Genomic DNA, 16,560 nt, shown 5'->3' on the forward strand with positions numbered 1-16,560 from the left:
ATCTAGGTAGAGTATCCACAAAATACTTGCAAAATGTTAGCAAGCCTGAAGAAACAACTATGTCCTGGAGTGGGAAGTATCTGGAGTTGCATTGAGAATAATGAAATTAAATTTACTGAATAAAGGTTGTTCTTTGCTTCCATGATTAAGAATATACTTTGGAAAGAACCAGACTTATAGTGATAGAATGTAGTGAAGTTGAGGATGTGGAACTAAAATGAAGTACACTATGGTGGGAGCATGAAATGAAACAACTAATTTATATTATATTGGAAACATGAAGTATACAAGGCCAAGTACAGTGGCTTAAGCCTGTAATCCCAGCGCTTTGGGAAGCTGAGGTGGGCGGATCACAAGGTCAGGAGTTCGAAACCAGCCTGACCAACATGGTGAAATCCCGTATCTACTAATACTATAAAAATTAGTTGGGCATGGTGGTGCATGCCTGTAATCCCAGCTACTCAGGAGGCTGAGGCAGGAGAATTGCTTGAACCCGGGAGGTGGAGGTTGCAGTGAGCCAAGATTGTGCCACTGCACTCCAGCCTGGATGACAGAGCAAGACTCCATCTCAAAGAAAAGGAAAAAATATACAGCAACATGTGTACATCTATGTGTGTCATTCTTTGACATTTTATGTGACTCTTAGATTTTACATCTACTTTCATTATTTTCTTTCATTTGCCAGAATCGATCTGTTCTGTAAATGCTGTTCTCAATTTCAGTATTATCCTAACTATAATTACCTTTCTCTTTTCAGCCCCTGGAGGAACACGCATAGATGATGGTGACAAGACCAAGATGACCAACCACTGTGTGTTTTCAGCAAATGAAGATCATGAAACCATCCGAAACTATGCTCAGGTAGAGCCTATTTGAGAGATTGCCCTTGAGTCAGAAGGGAAGCATTTGAAGAGGATTGAGGAAAACTCTATAGAAGCTCTACAGCCCACCCACTTTTTAAATAGGAATCTTAGAAAAAGCCTTTAAACATATGAAAATAATGGGCATTAAAACTATAAAAATAGGGCTTGAGCCTATAATCCCAGCACTTTGGCCATGGTGGGTGGATCACTTGAGGTCAGGAGTTTGTGACCAGCCTGGCCAACATGGTGAAACCCCATCTCTACTAAAAAATACAAAAATTAGCTGGGTGTGGTGGTGGGTGCCTGTAATCCCAGCTACTTGGGAGGCTGAGGCAGGAAAATCACTTGAACCCAGAAGACAGAGGTTACAGTGAGCCGAGATGGTGCCACTGCTCAACCTGGATGACAGAGTGAGACTCCATCTCAAAACAAAACAAAAAGAACTGCAATAATATAATGCTTTTTCTTTTCTTTCTTTTTTTTTTTTTTTTGTTAATCTCTCATGGGAATTTATTCTTGGATCAGGAGAATTCGTTTTTCTTGTATACATGTTAAAGAATATGTGAGTATTAGTGTAAATTGGAAATAAAATTTATGGGATTTTAATGTAATTTATTTCTTTTGCTTATCGTGTGTTAATTCCCTGCCTGGGTCATTCTTTCCCCATAAAGGGCAATTATTATTTTTACTCTTGGACTCCATCTTGATTACATTAGGAAACGAATACCCAAGAGTTGTAAGTAGGAGTATAGCTTGTGTGTAGGAGAAAAAGGAACTAGATTAAGAAATCATTTCCACAGTTATTAAAATAACCAATATTTACAAAATCCCCATTTAAAAACATCATTCCACTTAAGACTGTCTAGATCCTAATACAGTTGCCAACTCTGCTTCACAGTTCTAACACAACCATAGGGGCCAGTCATCCTTTATTGCCAGTAAATTATAACATTTTTTGCTCATCTGCTAGAAACATGTTTGTTGTTTACCTAGAGTAGAATCTGTCCTGCACTTTGCTTTCCTCCCCATCACATCATTATCTAAGTGGTTATATCTTTATAATGAATGAATTTGTTTTATCTTACATGTACATTTTGATCGTATTTGTTCCCCTAGGTCATGGTAGCATCTTTGAAATGCTTATAGTTTTTATATTACAGTGTGAGCCTGTTTAACTATACACTTTTTTTATTGTAGATCTATGGTGTCATTACGGTGAGTTTCTATACCCTCCTTCTGTGTCTTTTGGTTGACCTAATATTTAATGGTTCTGTTTTATGTTTAGGTCTTCAATAAACTCATCAGGAGATATAAGTATTTGGAGAAGGCATTTGAAGATGAAATGAAAAAGGTAAAAATTCAAATATAATGCCTATCTGTTTTATAGTAATGAAATGGAGGTGGATAAAAATTTTATAAGTGGCCGGGTGCGGTGGCTCACATCTGTAATCCTAGCATTTTAGGAGGCCGAGATGGGTGGATCACAAGGTCAGGAGTTCAAGACCAGCCTGATCAAGATGCTGAAATCCCGTCTCTACTAAAAACACAAAAATTACCCAGGCATGGTGGCCTATAATCCCAGCTAATCGGGAGGCTGAGGCAGGAGAATCGCTTGAACCCAGGCGGCAGAGGCTTCAGTGAGCCAAGATTGCTCCACTGCACTCCAGCCTGGGCGACAGAGCAAGACTCCATCTCAGAAAAAATAATAATAAAATAAAATAAAATTTTACATGTACAATGATATTCCAAAAGTGCCATACATGTGGTAACATTTAGTGAGTTTTTAATAAATGTTTGGTAAATAAATGAGTATGAAAGATCATTAGCTAATAGCTATAGGAAGAAATATGTGATTATTCTGGACTTTTTCCGTTAATATTTAATGTAAGACAGTGTGCTTTGTTCAGTAAGAATAGTTTTATGGGGTATAATCTCTGACCGTGCAGAGGTTAAAATGAAAACTAGAATCAAGATAAAGTGGTTTAAGTAGTTAAAGCCTATGAAAGAACATAGCACAGCAGCTAATGTTCAGCAAAATTCTTTAATTCTATGCAGTTTAGCAAAGGGAATGGAAGCACCTCTTTGGAGATAGAGTGTATGGGTGTAAATCTCAGTAGTCTTTCTCATCAGTGAAATAGCTGTAGTAAGAGGATATACCTTATGGTTGCTGTGGGAATATATGAAATAACATATAAGGAGCTCAGTGTAGTAACTGGTCTCTAGTCAAATCAACAGTAGCATCTCCTTAAAGATGTCCTCTTTAGAGTAATTGCACGTTCCCTCTTCCAGTTTGTAACTCCTGTATTTATATATAGCACCCACTACCTTTACCTGTTTCAGATTTGTTCGTTACTTTGTCATTGCTTCCAGTTTTAGATATCTATCTAAAAGTAAAACACTAAGTGAAAAAAGTAACCATAACATATACTTACTTCTTCCCTACTTACTCTCCCCACTCCTCCCCACACTAACTGCCCCCCACCCCACCCAGTTTAAAGTAGTTCCGTGTATAATATTGAAGAGCAAGTTGACAATAGTCATTAAAAGAAATGTTTCTTATATAACCCATGCCCCGGCCTTCATGGATTTATAAGAATCCATTAGCATGGATATATAAAGCTATATGTATAAAGATGTCACCACAGTATTGAAAAATAGCCTAAATGTTCATTGGTAGGTGATGAAGACTGGTTAATTAATTTACAATCTATACAGTGGAATACTATGCAGTCTTTTATACATGTAGGCATAACTACATGTATTAATAAGGGAAAATGCCCATGACAAATTAAATGGAAATGCGAGGTGCAAAGCAACCATTTGGTAGCAGTTTGACCTGGGGCAGGCAAATTACTTAATATCTTTGTACCTTAGTATTCTTTTCTGTAATTGGAGATGGAGCCTGTTGTACTTATTAATACACATAAAGTGATCAGAAGAGTTGTCTGGCCCACTCCACAAGTTTTAGCTATCATTAGCATGTAATGCAATGAAAAACAATATGTGTGTATACATGTAATTATGTTTTAATGTTGATTAATATAATTGAGCAATGTGGTTATTATTTTTATGATGACCTAATTTTTGTGCCATTTCTATGTGATTAAGTATATTTTAAATGAATCTGGTCATATGCGTGAAGTTGAAGAAGTGGTGTTAAAATTTTATTTTAGAGGCTATTTTTTATTATTCTCATTTAAATGTTATTTTTATAATGGAGAAAAAGGACAAATTGACATGAACTGTCTATACTTATGTTAGTTCTTTCATTCTTCCCCATTCTTGATGCTCCTTGGAGCTTAAGCCTTTGAAACCCTCATTCCCTCACTCCCTGGCACTTACTTAGATGTTAACTTCTTTTTAATTTGTTGAGAATTTAATAGGTATACATTGAGAGGCGAATGGACTGGTTTGGTTCCAGTTCTGCCACTTTCACATAATGTAAATAGTCTATAATGTAATAATCCTTAAATTATTGGGGAATAGTAAGTTAATATTTTCTTACCCCCTATGCAGCTAGTGGAATAATCACATCATCAGGATGGAGACACTCAAGTCTCTATCAATGCCAGTGAATTTTGCATTGGCACAAAATAATGGAAAATCAGCAAGGCTCCTGTAGTGATAGTGGCCCCTGAGGAATTTCCATGGCAAGCCTAATAACTGGTGAAATGGAGAAAGTAACAGTAGAATGTAGTCAAAGCACAAAGCAGAGGAGAGTTAGGAGAGAGAAGGACATCCCACAGGGCTGACTACTATAGGAAAATATAATATAGGAAGTGGGTTTTTTGTTTTGTTTGCTTTGAGCTTACATTCATATTTTTCTAGGGTTGCTACTTTTTCAGTTCCCTGCCTCGGGGGCAAGAGAATCTAAAAGTGTACCCAAAAAACATCAAGAACCTAGAAAACCCGTTTCTCCCTGAACAGTCTTGTTTTGAAGACTGTTGTATTCTGTGAGCTCAGAAAAGTATATATTAAATGTCAAAAGCTTAACTTCGACTCTTTCCTGGTTTTTTGTTTTTGTGGGGCTTTTTATTTGTTTCTGTTTTTGCCGTAAAAATTCTATTCAGAGAAAACGGGCATATGTAGCAGGGGAAGAGGTAGTCAGTCACCCAAAGAAGTGGAAAAACTTGAAAAACAATACATTTCAGAAACATGTCCATCGTGTATACTTAACCCTTTTGCATGCACATAGTCAAACATAAATCCATCTGTTTACATATCATCCAAATATCTCTTTTCCTTTCCGTGAATGTTATCTACAGCTGTGAGTAAATGAACTGAGAAGAAAGGAACCTGCCTGCTCAAGTCACTTTCCACGGCATCCAATTTATCATGAAATGAATTACTATGCTTTGCATATGACCTTCTGTGTGTGTGCCACGTAGCCATGGATGTTCACACTGTTTATCTTCCCACTTCAGTCCTTTGCTTCATAGACATGGTTCCTTTTTTTTTTCTTTTCTTTTTCTTTTTTTTTTTTTTTTTTTTGACCCACAGCTTCTCCTCTTCCTTAAAGCCTTTTCCGAAACAGAGCAGACAAAGTTGGCGATGCTGTCAGGGATTCTGCTGGGCAACGGCACCCTGCCCGCCACCATCCTCACCAGTCTCTTCACCGACAGCTTAGTCAAAGAAGGTAATGAGGCTCCTGTTTTCTCGCCTGTCACACAACAAAGGAAAAATAAAGCCACAGATAGTTATAAAAATGCCAGTTGCTCCTTTTGGTATCCTCTACTACTCATTCTTCACATAAGAGAATATCTGTGTATGTGTGTATGTTGCCTTTCAAATAATAAAAGGAGTGGACATGTTAATTGTAGGACATTTGAAGGAAAAAAATATGCACACCTGTACAAAGACATATTAAGAAAGACTAATAGCCAATTAAAATCTCATGGAAGACTTGATGCCTAGGTCAAATACCCTGAAATCGATTTGGTGACCTTTTTGCCCTTCAATACAAAATGGCAGCCTTTAACTCTCACCCCTATTGTAAGAACAAAAACTGTTCCCCTCTCAAGGTCTAGAGAAACTGATGCTCAGATACTCATTTTGATTGCACTTTTTAAGATATTCATTGTCTCAGTTTTAGAAAACAGTTTTAAGTCTGCTGCAATAGAAGGAGTCTTGTTTTAATTTTAAGGCATTAAGAGTTGGATAGGCATGCATACCATGATTTGGTTATAGAATAAAACAAAAGTGGGCTGTTTACTTGTAGGAGGATAATGATAGTCAAATTACAATGCAACACAAAACAGTTATTTTTCCTTAAAAACAAATTAAAAGAGCTTTTGTGCGAACATCTGTTTCTTCTGAGAACTTAAAAAGTTTTCCTCCTACGTATATGAAGTCCTAGCCTCATTCATGCCTGTAGTGAAAGGGGTTATAGTTTTCTTGTAGCTAAGAAAAGAATAGTAAATTGAGAGTCAATTGGTCTTATTCAAAGACTCTAGTTTTTAGCTTAAAATCACTCAGATTTATGACAATTCAGACTCTGTAATTGTTCGATGTTATTAGTATTATGACATTTTAAAGTATTTCCCTGAAGAAAATTCACAGTACAACACACATCTTATTTTTGCTATTAGCCATTTTGCACACAGAAAATCAACATAGTATATAAATGTTAACCATTCATTATTTTAAATTATCCTAGCCAACATAACAGAAAATAATTGCCTTTCTAGTTATTTTAAAAACCTAAATGATGTCTGTAACTTCCTTTGTAATGTATCCAAAAATTACATTATTAGATGGATAGATATGTGATAAAGCAAATACGGAAAAATATTAGTTATAGAAACTAGATGGTGGGCATGTGAGTGGTCATTGTTCAGTTTGTTCAGCTTTTCTGTATGTCTGGAAATTATTATAGTAAAATGTTTGAGGGGTGGTGAGGAGAAAAATAACTTTGCTATGGAAGTAGTATAGTGCCTCTGTTATATGGCTTTTCCTTAAACTCTGCCATCTTTTACAAACTAGAGGTTTAAACTCTTGCTTCCTAATTGGAAAAGCATTGAGAAAATGGCTGGGTATGGTAACTCATGCCTGAAATCCTAACACTTTGGGAAGCTGAGGTAAGAAAATTGCTTGAGGCCAGGAGTTTGAGACCAGTTTGGGAAACATAGCAAGACTCTTCTTCTCTACAAAAAAAAAAGTAAAAACTAGCCAGGTGTGTTGGCACACCATGCAATCCCAGCTGCTCAGGAGACTAAGGCAAGAGGATTACTTGAGCCCAGGAGTTTGAGGCTACGGTGAGCTATGATCACATCATCTTACTACAGCCTGGGCAACAGAGAAAGACTATCTAAGATAAAAAAAAAAAAAAAAAAAGAAATAACGAAAATAGTTAAGAAATTAATCATTTTCACCAGCTCATCCAATACATGACCAAGGGAGATGGGATTATCCTACTCAGTAGAGGAGTAACTATAAAGAAAGTTAAATCTCAATTTTAGGCTCCTAGTTTCAAGCATAGTTTTTCTTTACTTACAATACAGATTACAGCCTAGTATTAATTTATATTAAATTTTATATTGGTTGTATGAGCTAATGATAATGCTAAAAATTCATTTTAACAAGTTGTTTAACATAAACTTTCAGTTAAGATGTAATGCATGTTTTGTTGTCATGGCCGTTTTTTTTTAAATTAGTTTATCTGCTTATTCAAGGGAAGAAAATCAGGTTTAGTTGGTGTCTATATGAATGATAGACGAATTAAATGCTTTGACTTTCCAGTTACTGGAAGACCTGGGTCAAATTGGTATATAAGGACATGTATTTCTTATGTAACAATAAATGGAAAATTAGGACAGACTTCAGGCTGAACAGCAATATCGTTCAGAACTTAAGTATTTTTCTCCTGTTATCATTCATAGCATTAACTTCATCCCAAGGATGCTGCCCCCTCTTGTTATAAATGTCTGCTGATACAGTTATGGCATATTCTTCCTGGTTCCGGTTCAGTGAAAGAACACTTCTCCTGAACACAGGATAATTTATCTTCCCTTCAGCTGATTGGCTGACACAGACTGCATGACCAGTACAGGTCCAGTAGCAATTGCCCGGGGGGTGCCTTGGGCAGATGAGCTTGAGCGAGGTCACTAAATTAATCATCAGAAAGAGGTGGTACCAGAACTTAGGCTAATGAGGAGTCACCTGGACTGGATAAAATGGGACCTCTTTTAGGAAAGAGGTAAAGAGAATAGAGGCTGCTTAGGCCACATTATCATTAGCTCATAACAATAGTAGAACCTTCAGTTTAGAAAACTCAGTTAAATGTTTCAACTACATCTTAACTCTTCATTAAATAACCACAACATAAATTTAGAAATTTGAAGTGTTCATAGAACTGTCTTCTTATTATCTGATTATTTCTATTTGGAAATAAGTGGTAATGTAAATGTGGACATGTGATTGAATGGTTTCCTGATTTAACATAACTAGCTTAATAACGATTTTTTTTAAATCCAGAAAAGTTTAACTTGAAACAGCCTTGATATTTTTATAGCTTAACTCAAGAATATTTTAAAATGCTTTTTATGGCTGGGCGCAATGCCTCATTCCTGTAATCCCAGCAATTTGGGAGGCCAGCACAGGTGGATCACCTGAGGTCAAGGGTTCAGGACTAGCCTGCCCAACATGGCAAAACCCTGTCTCTACTAAAAATACAGTAATTAGCTGAGTTTGGTGGTGCATGCCTGTAATCCCAGCTACTTGGGAGGCTGAGGCAGGAGAATCACTTGACCCCAGGAGGTGAAGATTGCAGTGAGCTGAGCTCGTGCCACTGCGCTCCAGCCTGGGCAACAGAGTGAGACTCCATCCCCCAAAAAATAAAAATAGGAATAAATAAATAAATAAAATGCTTTTTATAAAAAGTAAAACTAAGGTAAGTGATGTGTGTTCATCTATTCGTAGCAGTACTTATTATATCTATCACTATCAGTGTTCTTGTACTGGCATCCTTTATTAGCAAATTACTTGATAAAGGTGACATTACAGTTTTGTGTCTCCTAATTTTCTTGTGCCTCAAGATCACTGTTATAAACATGAAATACATGTGAACCAGAGGGTGAAATAAAGGCAATAACACCGAAGATACTGGGTGTTAAGTATGTTTTTGACCAAGGTAAAATAACTTACAGTTAGACCAGGTTGGATTCAAAGAGTCCAAATTTGAAAAATATTTTAATTTATTTTCCTTTTCCTGAAAATGTTCTATTTTGAGTAACGAGAAGAGGAGAATTTGCCTAGAGGTCTATTGACTTTTCCTTTGTACCAAATTTAGTATTTTAGTTATTTACCCACTTCAGGAAACCTGGGTGCTTTGCACACCATCACAATTGGTTTTGCTCATAAAAGGAATGAAATTCTCTTTTGTTTTTGAACAGGCATTGCGGCCTCATTCGCTGTCAAGCTTTTCAAAGCATGGATGGCAGAAAAAGATGCCAACTCTGTTACCTCGTCTTTGAGAAAAGCCAACTTAGACAAGAGGCTGCTTGTAAGTGTTTTCTGGTGAAAGGGTTGTATGTATGATGCCTTTCTTGGAGCTTAAGCAATGCCTGCAATGTAGTATATGAGTAATATCCCTGGATCTATGTTGACTTGGAGCACTGTTCCTTTTATTTCTGTGTAATTGTTAATAGAAACTGATTTCATTTTAATCTTTATTTTGTCACCAAATGGCACAATAAAATTAAAGAATTGTGAGGAATATAGACTTCCAAATTTGTAAGTTTGTTGACATAGTGTTAATATTTAATCAGAATTAAGACTTTCTTTTATAGCCATAACTTTTTTTTTTTGGAGACAGAGTCTGGCTCTGTCACCCAGGCTGGAGTGCAGTGGCACAGTATCACTCACTGCAACCTCTGCCTCCTGGGTTCAAACAATTCTCCTGCCTCAGTCTCCTGAGTAGGTGGGATTACAGGCGCTCTCCACCACACCCAGCAAATTTTGGGATTTTGTTAGTAGAGATGGGGTTTCACCATGTTGGGCAGGTTAGTCTCAAACTCCTGACCTCAAGTGATCCGCCCACCTCAGCCTCCCAAAGTGCTGGGATTACAGGTGTGAGCCACCGCACCCAGCCTATAGTCATAACCTTCTAGACATTTTAAGGTTTTAATATGATAAAAATTTCATCAATCTCACTTAATCAAATACTTGTGATCTCTATTTTGAGTAGCAGTCAGACTGTGCTCATCTCAAATGTGTGTTAAATAGTTTGCTTAAAAAAAAAAGTTTAAACAAGATTGCCTTGGAAATACTTAAGCTGTTGCAGAAAGTAAACAAGTTAATTGTGTCACAGTTGCTTGATTATATTTTTATTTCTCCATCTTTGTGTATTTCTAAGAAAATCCAGAAAAATGTTTTGTTTTTATAATGTCTTTTTTTTTTTTTTGCCACGCAATATCTCATTTTATTATTATTTTCTATGTGCTCCCTACAATTTCTTTCTTCTTGATGCAGCAGCTGTGAAATGCCAAGATTTTTCCAGGTGGAATTGCTTTTACAGTTCTAGGATAAAGTGTAAAAATAAGACACATCCCTGCCATCTTCTTTTCACCTGGCCTTTTCTCTGTTGTTCTCTTCCAGTGTGTTTCAGTGTGCAAGGGTCCAATCCCATGAGATAATTCTAAGACTCTCTCTCTTCCTCAAGAACACATGAAAGTAATTTTAAATGTAAATACTTGCAATTTAAATCACTTAAGAATACTTTGTTTCTTGACGTTTACCTTAAATAGATTTGTGTGTTTACAGTTTTTACATTATGGTAAAAGTCTAGGTTCTAGCTCATAATAATTTTCATTCCTCATATGTTTACTGAATGCCTACCCTGTGCTGGGCATGGTACGACAAGCTGCAGAGCCAGTAGAGAACAGGACAGAAAAGTTGCCTGCCCTTGTGAAACCTACTTTCTAGTGGACTTAGGGCAAATCCCTGTAAACAGAAGCAAAAGTCACAGAAGATAAGTGAATAGGTTGCTGAGGAAGGTGGAGGTTCATACAAAGGGAACATATTTGTTGTCCATGAGGCTGTGGGTTGTCTATAGGTTAGCTCTATCTTGGCTAAGCCTGACTTAGTTCCACATGCCTTTTCATTCGGGCGCAGGCTGAGGGAGCAGCTCCCATCTGGCCCATTCTGTCTTCACGGCAGAGTACCAGAACACAGAGACTGAACTGAACCTCTCAAGTATCTTAAAAACTCACCTATGGATGCTGCCATGCCTGGCAATAGACTGGGAAAATCCAGTCCACTAACAGGCTGCTTCTCCACCTATGCAGATAGACATAGCAAGGAGGGGGTTCTCTTAATACTCTTTTGAAGCAGAGGAGGTGGATGATTGGGAAAAAAGATACAGTCTATCCGGTTATTTCTTAAAGCAGTAATTTTCTTAAAGATATTCACAACTATAGCCCGGTTAGCTTAATTAGGTGGCTTCATTTAGAAAATTCATTTTCTTTTTGGAAACACATGCCATCTAGCTGTTTTTACTAGGTGTGTGTGTGTTTGTGTGTATACGTGGAACATGGGTGGTGGTTTCTGCGAGAAACACATAAACTGGGTGAGAACAGGGTAGTTACCTATGCACTATGCCTGCCTGATATTTGTTGAATCAATAAGAGAATGAGGAACTAGTGAGTCAGTTCCCACTCTTTAGGAGGAAATTTTGTTTCATGAACATATACAACAAAATTCTCTTTAACTCTGAACTACTACATTTTAGGAAAATTAGTGTATTACCAGACTTTAGCTCTCACCCACTATTATAACACAGAAGAAAGAACAATTTATAGCAACTCAGAGAGGAGAGGGAATGGGAAAAAACAACCCTTATTACTGACAAAGCAAGTAGTGATTAAGAAATTAAAGATATTGCTCTCTTCCTTTATTTATTCAATAAGTATGTATTGATTATATTATATGCCGAAACTTCCAAGAGCTGGGGAGATTGAAAGGAACCAAACGAACAGACCCTTTCCTTCATGAAGCTTATATTCTATTTCAGGAGAGTGGGCCATAAACTAAAACCCATAAAACATGTATTATAATAAAGGTAAAAATTAAGTAGGGGCCCAGTGTGGTGGCTCACACCTGTAATCCCAGCACCTTAGGAGGCAGAGGCAGGTGGATCACTTGAAATCAGGAGTTCAAGACCAGCCTGACCAACATGGTGAAACCTTATCTCTACTGAAAATACAAAAAATTAGTTGGGCGTGATGGTGCACACCTGTAATCCCAGTTCCTCGGGAGGCTGAGGCAGGAGAGTTGCTTGAACCCGGGAGGTGGAGGTTGCAGTGAGCTAAGATCACGCCACTTCACTCCAGCCTGGATGACAGAGCAAGACTCCATCTCAAAACAAAATTAAGTAGGAAAGAGTTAGAGAGCTTCCAAATGTGGGCTGTGATTTTCAGTGGTGGAAAGCTCTCTGTGATAAGATGACATTTGTGTAAAGACTTGAGGGAGGTGTGGAGCGAACTGTTTAAGTATCTCCACATAGAGCATTCCAGGCAAAGGGAATGGGGAATGGGAAGGCCCACGTTGGGGACAGCAAGGGGAGAGCAGGTAAGAGCGAAAGTTTAGATAAGCTCAGAGAAGTAGCAAGGCCCGTATCATCTAGGGCTTTGGCTTGTATTCCAAATGAGATAGAAAGCTTTTGGAAATTCTCTGCAGAATGGTGTGTAATGTGATTTTGAGTCTCAACAGGATCACTCTTGCTGTCACTTTGGGAATAGACTCAGGAGCAAGAGCAAAAGCAGGGAGACCTTAATCTAGGGATGAGATGATAGAGATTTGTACCACGGTAGGGTTTCTCTAAAAAATACAAACCATGTTCCAAGTCAAAAAATGACATGGTATGATTCAGACTGGCTTCCCCTCAACTTAATCTGAATAATAATTTTTAATGTATTCTATACTATTCATAAGAATTTGGAATGTAGTTCAATAAGTGATATGTATGAGTGATATGAACATAACTTTAAATCAAACTTTGCAGTCACACTCTTCCTAAATAGAATATTGAGTGCTAGCACAGAGTAATGGAATAAGTATTGACTTTGGGGCACACAGCTCTGTTCTTAAATATTTTTGGCAGCATAAATTGGGTCAAGCTGCTTAACCTTGTTGAAACTTAGTTTATCATCTACAAAAAATGTCTGCTTTACCCAGTTGTTATGAGGAAAGTGCCAGTACATTTTGATTCATAGAAGAAACTCAATAAAAGTACATTAGTTCCCTGCCCTGGAGATTTGGAAGATGTGGAGTGGTAGAGGAAATATCAGTGATGCAGTTTCAGTGTGGTATAAAATGTTTGCTTTATTATGAATGCATGTTTGATAGCTGCTCCCACCAGCTCTCTTCTGACATTTTGAAACATATGACTCAACCGGGGAAATTAATAGGATGATAGAACATTGAAATTTGAATCCTGACATAGGAGCCCTCCAGCTGTGTTCCTATAGGTGGTGGCAAACCCATTACAGATCTACTGAGGCTTTTCCTGGAACCACATAGCCATTGGCCATATGTATGCAAATCTAACCAATACAAAAGCCTGGATATATTTTTTAGACCCTGCAGCAGTCTGAAAAATGTGAGAGCTTTGAAAATCATCTTAATTTCATAGATGGGTGTGGAACTCACCCAGGATTAGATCGTGACTAAGTGTTACTGAGATTCTGCCAAACTGTGTAGGGTAAAATGGAAATGAGGTGAAAATATGAGAGCAGCTATGGTATATTGCTCTTTTTGAAAATTTCCATCAGAATTATGTAATAAACTAGAATTGGTATGGTGGGTGTCTTAGACCTTTTTTATTACTTACAACAGAACACCTGAAACTGGGTTATTTATGCAGAAAAGGAACTTATTTCTTACAGTTATGGAGTCCCATGTCAAGGGGTTGCATCTGGTGAGAGCCTTCTTGCTGGTGGGGACTCTGCAGTGTCCCACGAAGGCTCAGAGTATCACATGGCGAGGGGGCTGAGTGTACTAGCTCAGGTCTCCCCTCCTCTTTTTTAAAGCCACCAGGTCCCCTCCCAACATAACCTATTAATCCATTCATGAGGGCAGAGCCCTTATAATCCAGTAACTCTTTAAAAGCCTCACCTCTCAATACTGGCACAATAGGGTCCAAGTTTATCTCAATTGCTTACCTTTTTTTCTTTTTCTTTGTGTAACTGCCTAATTTCAGAAGATGTTTAGCTCAATAGCTCAATAAATAGACCAGTGATTTGTTGTTTTGTAAAACAGTCTTATTCTTTTCTTCGAAATATGAGATATTCTAAGTGAAATGAAGATTTTGTCCTTTATGCTTGCCGAAATTTGAATGGCTTTGTGTGTAACAGTCTCCCTTTTTCTCTTTCAGGAACTCTTTCCAGTTAACAGACAGAGTGTGGATCATTTTGCTAAATACTTCACTGACGCAGGTCTTAAGGAGCTTTCTGACTTCCTCCGAGTCCAGCAGTCCCTGGGCACCAGGAAGGAACTGCAGAAGGAGCTCCAGGAGCGTCTTTCTCAGGAATGCCCGATCAAGGAGGTGGGAGAACACGGGCAGACATCACTGCAATATACATGAATGGGAGGAATTACATGGGCTGTGTAGCAAAGGCTTTCCTTAAAAAGTCTGCCCTATGCTTATTGCTGTAAATTTATCCACTTATTCCTACCATTTAAATTAACTCAGCTTCAAAGTATAGATTTAGAATCCTCCATTTTTGTTAACACTCTAGGATGGTCCAGAAATTAATAGTGATTTCCACACAAATGACATTTTACCAGGCTGCTATGATTTTCAAAATATGTCATCTGTCAAATAGATTTGACTATCCACTATCAGTATAGCCCATTATATGGTAGTTTTTAAATTTTGTTACAGATTATCTAACCTGATTAAGCATCTGCCTAGTGTTTGGAATTAACACTGGATTTTTTGTTCATCACTCTGTATGAATATGTAGGCTTTTTATTTGAAAAAAGCTTGAATTCCTGTCATGGGAAAAGACTAGTTGAATGTGTGACTTGTTTAATCCCACTCACACTTGAAATAGCTGTGTTTCCCTACAATGTAAAAGCTATCTTTTTTATAATATGCATATACATAGTTCATATATACATGCTATCGTTCACAAAGCTATGACTATATCTTTTTTTTAATTTTTAATGTATCTGGAGAAAGCTTTCTATTTGAAGTTTCAAATCTTTCACACAACAATCTAAAAATTAATATAAAGCATCCTTTCTTTTTTTCCACCTGCTCCAAAATGCCTGACCTGCACCTACTTCCATGCTCCAAGACCTGCATGGCACCTCACATGGTTGAAGGCTGGAGAATGTAGGACTGATACTATCCAGCAGGTGGAGGTGTTGGAATGACAAATATTCTTAAGTCTCATGATATTAAGGATAGCAGTATATTCAGTCATAGTTCTCCAAGCAAGAATTTGTACATGATTTTCCATGGGGAAAAGAAGGAAACATAAAAAGCCTTGTGATGCTTGTGGATGCCAGGATGTCACACTTTCATGTGGCTTCCTCCAGCCAGCACAGGGACTGGGACTGCCTAGCTCCTTCTGCTTTCAAAGGCTACTCAGGTCACTGCTGGCATTTCTGCACGCCAGGCCAGAAGTAAAGAAAGCAATGTGTTTCCACTAAACAAGAAAAGGGAGGAGAAAAAGGTTTTACTACTACTCGCAAACTAGTATGCTGGAGATATCATGATGACTTTTAATCACTTCTGAGGTCCAAACCTCTATTTATTATTTTATTTTAAAAGGAAAAAGCCTTTCAAATAAATTTGATATAAAATACATTGTTAGGCAAGCTTATATTCCATACTGTCAGGGTTGAGTATAAATTTGCATATTTATACATAATTCAAAAGGGAAAATAAGTTACTGAATACTGCTGAATTGATGTATATGAAATCTAAAAATTGCCTTTGCACTTTAAAATTTATTTACAAATTAACTTTTCACTGAGATGGGGCATAACGATCATCAAAAGTAATGATTGAAGAATAAATTATGGAGAATGAACCTGTACAAACCCAAGATGGTATCCATCAAGAGGTTTTAAAGTTTAGGGATGTAGATAAAAGTTCACAACTCTATTGCCTTCTTTAAATCTCCAAAAAGTCAAACTGGCCCAAGTATCCCTACTGTACTAGACTCAAAGGGGTTTCTGTATGAGGAAACAAAAATCCTCTCTTACTCCACATTATCCAACAGCTCCTGACCAGAGCTAAGCCTATTAATTTTGGTACTAAAAATAAGTCTGCTTGAGAACAAATCATTGTATTTTTTCTCCCTCTTCCAGTCTGAGAATGCAGACAAGGAAAGGAGAAGCCAAGCAGATTGTTTCTTAGCTGCCCCAAAACGTTGACTCACTGGGCAGCTAGGAGGGAGGAGGGAGCTCTCCATCTGCCTGTTACTTTCTGACCCCATTTCCATGAAATGTAGGTGGTGCTTTATGTCAAAGAAGAAATGAAGAGGAATGATCTTCCAGAAACAGCAGTGATCGGTCTTCTGTGGACCTGTATAATGAACGCCGTTGAGTGGAACAAGAAGGAAGAACTTGTTGCAGAGCAGGCTCTGAAGCACCTGAAGGTAACAGCCCTTAGCAAGGAACTGACCCAGCCAAGGGCAAACTGCAGCTTTTTTTTTTTTTTTTTTTTTTTTTTTATTGAGACGGAGTC

At 37.6% G+C, this 16,560-nt stretch overlaps 1 protein-coding gene across 4 annotated transcripts in view; it reads left to right on the top strand.

The window, feature by feature from the left end:
* LOC105475627 (basic leucine zipper and W2 domains 2) overlaps window positions 1-16,560 on the top strand; it is a 59,987-nt gene that overhangs the window by 33,986 nt on the left and 9,441 nt on the right. For all 4 annotated transcript variants that reach the window (XM_011731053.2, XM_011731056.2, XM_011731055.2 and 1 more), the window contains exons 4-9: window positions 758-861; window positions 2,149-2,214; window positions 5,364-5,499; window positions 9,254-9,363; window positions 14,233-14,403; window positions 16,325-16,471. In XM_011731053.2, coding sequence (XP_011729355.2) covers window positions 758-861; window positions 2,149-2,214; window positions 5,364-5,499; window positions 9,254-9,363; window positions 14,233-14,403; window positions 16,325-16,471 — 734 coding nt within the window. The remainder of the gene's footprint in view (window positions 1-757; window positions 862-2,148; window positions 2,215-5,363; window positions 5,500-9,253; window positions 9,364-14,232; window positions 14,404-16,324; window positions 16,472-16,560) is intronic.

The sequence above is a fragment of the Macaca nemestrina genome, chromosome 4 (genome assembly GCF_043159975.1).
Source record: "Macaca nemestrina isolate mMacNem1 chromosome 4, mMacNem.hap1, whole genome shotgun sequence".
Taxonomy (NCBI): domain Eukaryota; kingdom Metazoa; phylum Chordata; class Mammalia; order Primates; family Cercopithecidae; genus Macaca; species Macaca nemestrina.